Source organism: Neolamprologus brichardi, chromosome 23 (assembly GCF_056152115.1).
Source record: "Neolamprologus brichardi isolate AB-2024 chromosome 23, ASM5615211v1, whole genome shotgun sequence".
Lineage (NCBI taxonomy): Eukaryota > Metazoa > Chordata > Actinopteri > Cichliformes > Cichlidae > Neolamprologus > Neolamprologus brichardi.
This window is the reverse complement of record NC_142125.1, coordinates 15,683,726-15,695,879: the sequence shown is the minus strand read 5'-3', so window position 1 is coordinate 15,695,879 and position 12,154 is coordinate 15,683,726. Positions and strand designations below refer to the sequence as shown.

General features: G+C 39.0%; 1 protein-coding gene across 1 annotated transcript in view; it reads left to right on the top strand.

Annotated features, from left to right (window-relative positions):
* Window positions 1-12,154, top strand: part of naaladl2 (N-acetylated alpha-linked acidic dipeptidase like 2) — a 281,530-nt gene that overhangs the window by 259,231 nt on the left and 10,145 nt on the right. The window contains exon 14 of the mRNA XM_006801991.2: window positions 651-849. Within this exon, the coding sequence (XP_006802054.1) occupies window positions 651-849 (199 nt within the window). The remainder of the gene's footprint in view (window positions 1-650; window positions 850-12,154) is intronic.

Here is a 12,154-nt window from a genome sequence, read left to right as displayed (position 1 = left end):
TAAAATCAAAAACCTTGCCTTATTTTGACTTTCAAGGTCTTTGTGAATTTCTGATTTCCAGTGCTGCTGTTATTTTTAGATTGCTCCATGGAAGCCCTGTTCTGACCACTCACACGTGCAGTTTTATGAAAATCTATGATTGCACCACTTATTTTGCTCCAGCTAATACTGCAAATGCTGCTGTTCCCAGCAAGGGCATCTGACATGCACGAGACTCCAGACAATGCACCGCAGTGTTTTATTGTGTTATATTTGATACCGTGTCGATCCTGACAGCTGACCCATGGGGTTTATGTTTTGACATGTGATGTAAACTTGTGTTGCCATGCATTCATTTTGTCTGTATTTTATACATAAGATCACCTTCAAATGTGATGTGGCTTATAAGAATGTGATCTGGTCCTTGTTACAGGCAGTCCAGTCCTGAAATGGCCCTTAAGGTGTAAATTGTTCATTTCACAAGTGTTGTTGAGACATTTACTCCAAGATTTTGGTTCTCAAACGTTCAAACCACAACCTAGTGACTCCGTATCGTCTCTCATTTTAGGCTAATATTTTTTGTGGACATTTGTGTAGCTTAAACGCAATATTCTTTTTCATCGATTGTTCCTGTTGTTTTTCTTTCTTTCTTTTTGTACATATCCGTCTAGACAAGAGTGCACTATCGCTGCCCTTGCTTTCCTCAGCCTCCGCTCTCAGAGACCATGCAGCTTTCTTCCAGTCAGAAACTATGCGGCCGGCAAATGACCCAAAAGAGCGTGACCCCTCCCACGTGCGGATGCTGAATGATGTACTCCGTGACCTGGAGAAGAGCTTCATCATCCCACAGACACCGCCTGGAGTGTACAGGTAGGAGAAGAGTTATTGCTTCAGAGTTGCAACATTGGTTTAAGGAGGTATAAGCATTCCATTTACTGTTAGCCAATGCACCCCCAGGATACTGATGCTTTCAGTTTCAAAACCTGCAAGATTATGTTACATAATTAAATCTCCACAATCTTGAATATATTTTAATTAATTGTTTGACATTAGAAGTTTCATCTTATATACATGTGGCTGTTTTCTCTGTGTTTTTATGGGTCACCAGTTCATTTCTTTGCCTTTTTACATTGTTAAAGTTTATTATTTATTCCACATGGCGTTAAAAGGTCTTAAATCTAAGCTAAGCAAACTTGGAGATGACTGGAACAACATTCTTCTCAGAAATCTTTTCCACCTTTGGCTCACTCACAGTTGCCTCCTCCTCATCACCGATGGCACAGTTGGTCCTCCTACCTCCTTGTTAGCGTGGTTCAGTTTACATGTTCTCACATACCTACTCAGCTCCCCAGATACAGCCAAGCCATTGCATTTGCTGTGCGCTCCAGCATCACATACCATTTATCAATGATACTAGATGGCATTTTCTCATTAAAAAGAAAGTTGTGTGTGATAAAGTTTCCCTATTGATGAAGTTTTTGCAAACTGGAATTTTTGAATAGTTAGAAATATGCGTATTTGTTGACTGGCAGTGTTCTTTGTTCACAAAAAATGTCCTTGAGGTCTTTGCGTAGCATTTTTGCCAGCTGTTGTCAGTCGACTCCACTAGTAGGAATATGTGGTTTGCACATTTGTTGGTTTAGAAGATGATAAAAAAAAACTGGTTAAACACTGCTGTAAGGCATCATTAGTGGTCAAAAATTCCACAGGGATGAAAATGAAGGAAACTACTTGAGCAAAGCTCATGTGAGCAATACTCGAAACAAGTTTATTGTGTTCTATCCTGAAATGAAAGTGTGTTTCTTTTACACATCCTTTTCCAAAATGTGCCTCCCTGTTTGTCTGCATGTGCCTTCTGTCACCCTCTTTTAGTTGTTGGAAGTTGGGTTTCTGCTGGATCGCCTGCATTTTTGATTTTTCCTTTGTTTTTTATGAAAACTTTATGGCGTGAGCAGAAATGTTGATTCTGTATTAACAAGTTGACTTTTTTATTAAAGATGATCAAGTGAGCAATCAAATGCTCTGCCCTCCATCACTGGTAGGTGCAGCCAAATTGTGAACTCAACTAAACATAAGTGGTCACTAAAACCATAAAGTCCATATGACAGAGTGCATAAAATTCACACGCAGAACCAAAAAAATACAGTGTACAAATATTGTATTGACATCACTTTGGTACATCCAACCAAGGATGTCTAATTAAATTCCTGCCATTTTGACTCCTCTCATTGTGTCTCTTTTTTCTGACTGGACGTTTAAGTTTTGTCACTCCATTAATTTATTTGTTTAAAAGTTTTTTTTCTCAACCACTAGCTAGCAACCACTATCATCACAGCACTAGGCCTGATGAACACAGAAGTATGTTCACTACTAAGAGGCGGCGTTAAATCTAATCCACTCCAGTCCAATCTTTTGTTGCCATATCAACTCCTTCTTACATAACGCATTTCGATGTCCCAAAGAGGAAGGTAAACGAGCATCTGTGAAAGTGTTCTGTATTTACTTTGTTTAGGAATCCCTCAGCGGATCTTATTTGTTCTCATTCGATCGGTCTTGAATGATCTGAACTTGAATTCATATGTTTAATAACATACAGAGAATCAGGCAGTCACATTGCTTGGTATATATACCCTGGAGTTATTTAAATTCATGACTTCATTTGAAAAGGTCTTCTGGTGAGCTGTCATTAAGCAGATAATTAGAGAGGCCTTTATTAAATGTCACCTGTTTAGCGTGCAGAACTCTTCATTGTGCGAGTGTGATCATGAGAAATATTCCCAAAACTGTACACATTGATTGTAGTGGTGGCCCAGTGCAGCTGAATGGAAGTGGTTCAATCACTAGCTTATTCAGAAAATCCTGGCAGGCAAAGAACAAGCTTGTAGGTTACACCTGTTTGAACACAATGGCCTGTAGCCTGCATAGCAATGACTCATCTAAACAGTTCCCACTATGCCTGGGAAACATTTGGAACACGTGGCAACTCCGGAGGCCAAATCCAGGAATTCAAATTTGCTGATGAATAGAGCAGCGACAGTAAGGGATTACAGGAAAGATACTTTATCACGGATAGTCTAATCTCATTTCATTTTGGATAAGAGAGACCCTGTCAGCATTTGTAATACTGTAACACACACAGGTTCTTCAAATTAGCATCCTTTTGCTTTGATACCTTTGTAAGTAGGTAAGTCAGCTGTGCACTATGTTTGTTCTCTGAACAGCTTCATGTTTCAGCACCTGAAGCTTTTTACATAATCTTGTATTAACTACTTATTGACAGATTTTCAGTATTGGATTGTTTTTCAGCATTTTGGTCATAAAGTTCTGATTTCTGTCTCTCCTAACATTTGATGTTATTGTTGCTGCTTCTGTAACTCTGGTAAGCATTAAATGTGGTTCTTTTTCTGAAGCTGGTAAGACTAACTTGTCCTCTGCAGCAGAAAACCTCTTATAGGAGCTGGTGCAGTTATACAAACCACCAAATTACTTTTGGATTAGCTAACCTTAATGTCTTTTCCGTCTTAACGTACATTATTCTTGTTTTTTGTGTTTTGTTTTTTAAATAGCAGACAAAATGTTATTACATTAAAGAACTTTATATACTAAAAAATCCTAACATAAGTAGTCTCAGCAGAGCTTCACAATATTACAGAGGCAACCCAACAAACACCTTTGAGGAAGAACTTTGCAAAAGTGGGGAAAGAATTTCAACAGGACGAAAAAAAAGTAAAAGAAAAGAAAAAGAAATGAAGTGAGGCCATGTACGTGGAATGGTTAGGGTGAGAGAGGAGCCAGGAGACAACAGACAATAAAAAGTGAGCAGGTTGGTGCGGTCAGTAACTACAGGTCAGAAAACGTCAGCCACAGAGCCAAAGGTGCATGCAGAAATGTGCAGGGAGAGGGCAAAGTAGAACAAGTACAGTCTAGTGGAGAGAAAACAAGTTCTCACTGATAGTCACATACAAAATATAAATATAAAGTAAAGAAGAGGATGTCAGTTTGCTGGGTAACAACACCACGTCTGCAAAGCAAAATTAGTCTTAAACATTTTTACTAGGCAAGAAATTCAATGAATTAACTTTTGACCACTCTCACATTTTAACTAAAAAAGATTCCCTGTGACTCCTGGAAGCTGTTTTTGTGTGAAAACTTTACTTACTATCCCATATGTGTTGCTTCACTGTTTGGATTCCTTTTTCTTCTAAACTATAGAAAACTGTAGTAATGTATTTTTTTTTCCATCCCTCTCAATCCAACCAGTTGGCTGAACTCGAACTTTTGTCCTCTTGAAGTTGTAACTCAGTCCAAAATTAGAAGACACAAGGAGCACATAGGTGCAGGTACACTCGTTAACACCCTTCTACTGGTGGTGGGATTTCCAATGCTCATCAAGGATAACTACTCCGTAAACCGAGGGGTTTTTTTTGGTTTGTTTTTAGTGCTTTAAGTGTCTCTTTTTATATCGGCTTCACAAGTAGCTTCTGTATGAGTTGTAGGTTTTATTTTGCAGTTTTAGGTATAATAATCCTCACTAACTTTTCGTCAATCCTCACTAGATTGGTTGTGCAGTGCAGGATAAAAATTGACTCATGTACCTATGCTATTTGTTTATTTATTCATCATGATTCAATACTGCAGTCGATAGCAGCTGAGGAGCTGAAGCTAGTTACGGATTCAAAAGTCCATTCAAATGGCCAAGAGACCTCTTTTAACTTCAAACGAAGCTCATTTTCATTTACACCTCCTCTGATAATATGAAAGGAAACTACAATGTTGTATTAGAAACACACAAATGCATCATCTAAACTGGACCACACATTTAAACAACTTCTTAATAAGGCACATACCTTCTCCTGGAAAAGTTTGAATATAATAAATCTGAAAAGTATGTGAAGTCAACAAGTTCTTATAACTTCGCCAGTAGTGTTGGCACAAACCTGAATTTGAACTGCACAAGCCTCTTCATGCACAAGATAACGTTACAGATAAATCATTCACGGATGGATACAAGTACCTAACTTGGTACATACACTTTATACAAAATTGAAAATCAAAATAATTATCCTTTCCATGATTTATGTCAACAAAGCCAAGAAAATCATTTTTCCCCAGATAAAATAAATTAGACTTGTCTCCTTTAATGATCTTAGTATCAAATCATGCATGTTAAACCATGGAGAAGTTGACTTTTGTTGGCTTGTTTCTTTGTTCGATTAATTTGAAAGCATGGGAGTAGCGTGTTTTGGTTCCATCAGGGTGCTGGGTCTTTTCACCCAGCATCCTGAGCTAATTGTATATTATCTTGGTATCATGATGATTTAGATCCTGTTTAAACACAGTTTAGCCGTGTATTATATTCTGATATATTTGAGTTTTGTGGTTTGCCTTCATTATGATTTATTCCCTGAGGTTGTGTGTTTGTCTCACTCCCGTGTCGCCCATGTGAGTCTGTCATGTCTTCAGTGTTAAGTTCACCTCCCCGTGTTTATGTGTATCTCTCTGGCCTCTCTGTGTGTCTTAGGTCTGCATCTTTATGTTTCCTGTTTTATTGTGACAGTCTCGTGTTCCGTGTTCAATGTGTTTAATTTTGCTTCCCATCTTCATCTTCATTTGTATCAGCTATGTTCCCCGTGTGTTTCCACTCCCCTCGTCTCCTCTCTGTGTATTTAGCATGTCAGTTTTCTGTTTATTCGTTGTCAGGTTGTCTGTTATGCTCACGCCACGTCTCCGGGTTTCCTCGTATCCACCCCAGGTTTTCATGTTTAAAGTTGTCACATATATTTTCTAGTTTTCCCACTTTGGGTTTAGTTTAGTGTCGAATTGTTTTGCCTCGCCCTTTGTTTTGTAGTCTTTATCAGCCACAATAAACGGCTCGCCCTTCGTTAAGATTCCTGTTTTGTCCACGTTTCGTTTGTCTGGATTTGGGTCCACTACTCTCCACTTCAAGTTCAATTCAATTCAGTGTTATTTATACAGCACCAAATCACAACAACAGGCACTTTATATTGTAAGGTAGACCCTACAATACTACATCCAAATATATTCAAGTAAATGGTAAATGGTCTGTATTTATATAGCGCTTTATTTGGTCCTAAGGACCCCAAAGCGCTTTACACTATACACAATCATCCACCCATTCACACACATTCACACACTGGTGATAGCAAGCTACAGTGTAGCCACAGCCACCCTGGGGCGCACTGACAGAGGCGAGGCTGCCAGACACTGGCAGTAATACTAGGAGTCCTGGATGGGCCCCTTACACCTCTCACTGGAGATGAGGAGAAGGTGGTTTGCACGAAAGAGTCTGAAAGGGAGAGTGATGGAGAGCATAGATTTAAACCATGTGAAGCGGAGGCTGATTGGCTCACAGGTGGACGAGAAGATCATTGGACTAGGGTAACGATGTCAGTATTGAGATTGACAGTGTGGGAAACCAGTAGTCATGTAAAGAACAGAAAAGCAGCATAACAACCAAGAAAGCAGGAAGACCAGTGATTACAGATGTTCCTTATTGAAATTAGGCTAAGTTTCATTTAATAGTGATTAGACTAATGTTAGTTAAGAAGACAAGTTAGTGAGGCAGGTTTAGTGTGTTGGCAAACTAGGATCCAGTATGGCGGTTTAAACTGATTCATGGACAAATTCATTTGTGACTTCTATGTTCTGCACTGGAGCTATCCTGTGCTGCTCTTTCTAGACTAAACCAGCTGAGTTCACTAATATATAACTTTCATGAGTGACATAAAATCAATGTCATTTAATCTGTTTTCAAAAATATTTCAAAATATCAAAAAATAATTAACATATCATGTACAGATCAAATAAAAATTATTATTTAAAAAAAAACAGAACATTGCATTTATAATATTACATCTATGTCTTAAATTTCACTTGCTAAGCAGGCCTTACCTTTGAAAAGAATCTGTTTTCTTCAAATTTCTTGGGGGAAAAAAAACAGTTCCAGAGTTTGTTTGTGTGCAATTTGGCAAATAATCAGCTTATGTTTCTAATATTTCTTGAGCTGTTTGAAGTGTTGAAATTTGCACGTTTGAAATTTTTAATTAATCTACACTTCTCAAAAAAATAAAAAGTAACTCAGTTCTCTGTTATGCAGTTAAATGAAAAAGAAAGTTTTCACAGGTCTATGCAGTCCACTAGTACACCCGTACTGCTGCCTTAGGATTTAAGAAGGTAAGTACCAGCTATGTGCTTCTGATCAAATGCATCAGCAAATGTGACCACCTCTATAAAAGTAGAAGTTTTGACAGTTTGTTGGTCTAGCCTACTCAGGTGTTAGCACAATGCCACAAACCTCCCATGAGTGGACCTCCCAGAAAATTCACCCCAAGGTCAGACCGTGCTCTGAGAAATTGCACAAACCAACGAGCTAAATCTCAAATACTACTCAGCTCAACTGTCAGGAGGCGATGATGTGGGCTTGTTTTGTGGCCACGGGCATCTTGCAGTCACTGTGTGCACCATGAACTCCTCTGTAAACCAAAGTATCTGTTCAACAACTAAAGCTTAGCTGAAAATGAGTGACACAAAAGAACAAAGAAGTCAAGCACACCAGCAGTATGTTTAAAAAGAAAAGAATCAAAGTGTAGCAATGGGACAGATTAGATAAGTCCAGACCTTAAACCCAAAATGCTGTGGCAGGAACTTACATGACAGAGCTGTGCATAAATGAATCCAAACAAACCTGAATGAACTTGACGTAACATTGTATCAAGATCAAAATTCATCTTCAACCATGTGAGAGAGACTGATAACAGACATGGACCTACAGATGTTTGGATAATGGGGTCTACTTCCATGGATGGCACACAGTCCTGTGAAAACTTTCTTTTTCACAACTACTCCGACTGACATCTACTGAGAAGGAAAAAGGGATGTGTGCAGTGTGCACAGGGGAGGCTGTGGAATGACATTACTCTTTTAGTTATTGAGTGTCTCCATGCCATCAGCTGGAAGGAACAAAAGGCTGCAGCACATGAAAAATGAACTCACTTCGTATTTATTATGTATTAGATTTAATTACTTTTTAATTGCAGGTGCCGGAGCGCAATTCTGGGTCGCTTGCTCAAGCACCGGTTAAGAAGCTATCAAGGGACTGCAATGGTCACACTGATTAAATATTTTAGCCTTTTGTGAAATATAAAATCAGCTGTTCTGACAAGGTCAATATAACTAACCAACACTGTCACTGTGGCCTTCCATCATAGTTGTGGTTGTAAGTAACCAGATCTGACTACAGATACAAATCAATCAAGCGCGATAAGGACGTGACCTTGACCTAGTTTTCACCTAAATTAAATCAGCCCGAGCTTTTATTGGTATCTTCCTTCAGAGAACATTTGAACATGAAATCTTGAAAACTGTGGATCCTAGACTCCCAACAGACAGACAGACAAAGAAAAGGAACCGATTTCATATTCCTCCCTTCAGGGGGAGAATATACAGAAAGCTTTTGATTACACCCCCACTTTGGACCTTTGACTAGTGATCTCATTGTAAAGCAGGTTCAAGAAGAGAGGACAACAAAAAGCTACAAATTTAGAAGACCATCCAAGACGAATATACATACAAGTAACCCTCACACTAATAATTTTACACAGTCTCTAAATTTACATGCAGTTCCTCATTTGGGCAGGCATGATTTAAATCCTTATTAGCCATGTATCTTGGATTGAGTGGATCCACTTCTTTTTCAAGTTCTTATACATATGGAGCAGAACAGCAATAATGCAACATAAAACTTGCTTCACAGTATTTCACACATATTTATTCCTTCTGACAAAAAAAGTGAAAAGGGGAATAATTTACACTCCACAGTGTTTGATTTTCCTTTTTCACCCCCTTTTTTTCCCAGGCGGCAGCTTTTCAGGGCAGAGCAGCAGTAATTCATTGGCTCTGCTCAGTGCATGTGCAAGAAAGTGAGCGCTCCTAGATTAATTGATGAATTTATTTTAGTCAAACTGTCCAGCTTAAGAATAAACACAATGAATCATATCAAATTACATTTACTTGGAGACAGCTGACCTTGACTGATAGTGAGGACTTTTCTCGCCAACTATATTTCTGTCTTGTAACAGTAACACCTCAGTGATGTTTGATTTTAGCATCCGCACAGTGTCTGGGGTGTACACTGTCTCCCCTCCGACGCCTCTTTAGCTGTCTACTTTTCCACTAGATTCCAACAGAATAAATGGCTTCTGCTGTTCAGTGTTATTCACAGTTTATGGCAGTAATAGACATGTTAATTGTTCTAGACTGCCATTAGCATCCAAGCTAAAATTAGCTGCTCCATCATGCCTGGAAAGCATTAAGGCTTAATAGCACTCATTTGTAAAGGAAGTTACCATTCACTCACAGGACTAAGACTATTAGTCTAAGAGTGCTAAGCAGTCTTTAAAATGTTTACTTTGACAACATGAGGTGCATTATATGCAACCGAAACACATAATTAGGACATTTTGTCTGCTCAGTGAGGCAGTAATGCTAACTAAGTCTTAAAAATGTCTGTGATTTGTTTGTATGAGAGTGTTGCTTTCACATAGAAAGATGGAATAAGCATTAAATTGCCATTGAATTTCATACACTGTGTTTCTGCTATAAAATATGATTTGAGAATTTGGGAAGTTAGTGCAGCCTTATGTCGTCTCAGTTCAAAAATGAACTTGATGATGGTCTTGAAACAGGAAAGAAATCCAGGATAATGATTAGCCCTGGTAAAGAGGGTGGTCCTATGTGTGGTTTATACTTATGTTCAACTCTATGCATAATTTTTAATCCAACTGATAATCCAACTAATTTGCAACTGCAACCGCTACTTTGTAGCAGAATGCTGCTGTGTATGCATCACAAAAAAATCCCCAAACACAGCTCTACTACAATAACACAACACACATCTTAACATTTGCTTAACATTTCTGTTCTTTGACTATATTTTTTAAGGGAAGGAAGTGTATCATGATGGTCTAGACTTTATGACTCACTGTAATAATTCTTTGCTCCACCTAAATGTGTCCAACATGATGACTGGAGCTCAGACTCAGCGGTTGCAGAGGTACAATTATTTAGATATTACCCTCGATAACAAACTTCAGCGTGAATTACATGTTGATGCTTGAGCTAAACATTTCAAAGACAAATACCTTTTTCATTATTCTGAGATGAGGTAATTATTTTACAGAACTGTCCTTGAATCTGAGATTCTTTTTTTTTTGGTTGTGTAGGTTGCTGCTGTACAAATAGCCAACAACGTTGCATGGTTTGGAAATTTAACAACCGGCCTGTAAGTGTTCTTAAAAGATACGAGTATCTTAAAATATACTCAAAAGGAGACAAATTGTGTGGACATTTAAAAAAAAAAAGAAGCAGGTCCTTCTGAATTTAATGCGATAGCGGATAATCTGAACCATCTAGCCTGTAGATAATTTGCAATAGTGACTTTAGATTTGGCTTTTGATAATAATAATGGATTGGATTTTATATAGCGCTTTTCAAGGCTTTACAATGCCACTATTCATTCACTCTCACATTCACACACTGGTGGAGGCAAGCTACGGTTGTAGCCACAGCTGCCCTGGGGCAGACTGACAGAGGCGAGGCTGCCATATCGCGCCATCGGCCCCTCTGGCCAACACCAGTAGGCGGTAGGGTAAAGTGTCTTGCCCAAGGACACAACGACCAGGACAGAGAGCCTGGGGATCGAACCAGCGACCTTCTGGTTAATAGATAGATAGATAGATAGATAGATACGCTTCCCAACCCCCTGAGCCATGGTCGCCCCATAAACAATGTTGCAATTTGTGTGTGTGTGTGTGTGTGTGTGTGTGTGTGTGTGTGTGTTTTACACAAACTCCTGTGTAAGAACAAACGTCTCCTATAATCATAAAATGAGGACAATCTTAAACCATGAACCTTAAGTCAATAACGTCTACAATAACTGCATTATGAAAATACTTACGTACTGAAGTGCTGGAGAATTGATGCACAGGTTAACTCTGTTCATTCTGTTCACTTTGCTGTTTATTCTTAAAGCACTTGTAATGTCTTTTCCATTAACATGCAGGATAATGACACCTGGCTCCTTGTTAACAGAAGTGAACACACACCAGGTGATAATAACCACAAATGTGCACACACTATGACTGGGAGGTCTGTGAAGCCTTAAACTCAAAGTGTGTGTTTGTCTCTTGCAACCGCACAAGCAAAAATACTGAACTTTATATTTAGTGTGATATTTTTTTTGCTTGGATTGTAGAGAAAATGATTCCACCTCTTCTGATTAAATTACTACAAGGATCACCAGCGACAGTGAAAGGCGTGTAATACCAAAGAGGAAAATCTGTTCCAGTAACACAAGGTTTAATCAATATAAAAAAGCGTAATGTGAGGAAAACCAACATGTACAGTACAGCTTATAGTCTCAACATTAAAAGGAGAAAATGTCATTTTTTGAAGAAATTAAAGATCTGAATAAAAGAAATTTGGGATTGAGCCTTTTGGAATTTCCTGGTTTTGCTGCATTATTATTGCAACACAGTCTGAGGGCAGATTGTGATCATGGACACATGAACGCAGCTTCTGGATCTGAAAAATGAAACCAGTGTGTAAGAGCCTAAAAACGTGTATTCCATATGAAGGCCGCAAGATGCTGCAAAAAGACTTTCAGTCCCAAGTCTAGAGAAACACAGCTTTCTGACGTGTCCTCTGTGAACACTTTCCTGCTCAGTTTATGGGCTCAGTCACCTATTTTGGTTATCCTAAATAAATAATTAAGTCTGTTTTGTTATGCTATTTTTCGATTGTGGCTCAAGAGTTGGCAGCTCGTCTTGTAATCCGAAGGTTGCCGGTTCGAGCTCTGGCTCTGACGGTCTCGGTTATTGTGTCCTTGGGCAAGACACTTCACCCGTTGCCTATTGGTGGTGGTCAGAGGGCCCGGTGGCGCCAGTGTCCGGCAGCCTCGCCTCTGTCAGTGCGCCCCAGGGTGGCTGTGGCTACAATGTAGCTTGCCATCACCAGTGTGTGAATGGGTGGATGACTGGTTGTGTAAAGCGCTTTGGGGTCCTTAGGGACTATATAAGCTATACAAATACAGGCCATTTACCATTTACCATTTTCACTAATGGGAGTTATCTGGCTAATTTATTGTTAATCAAATCTA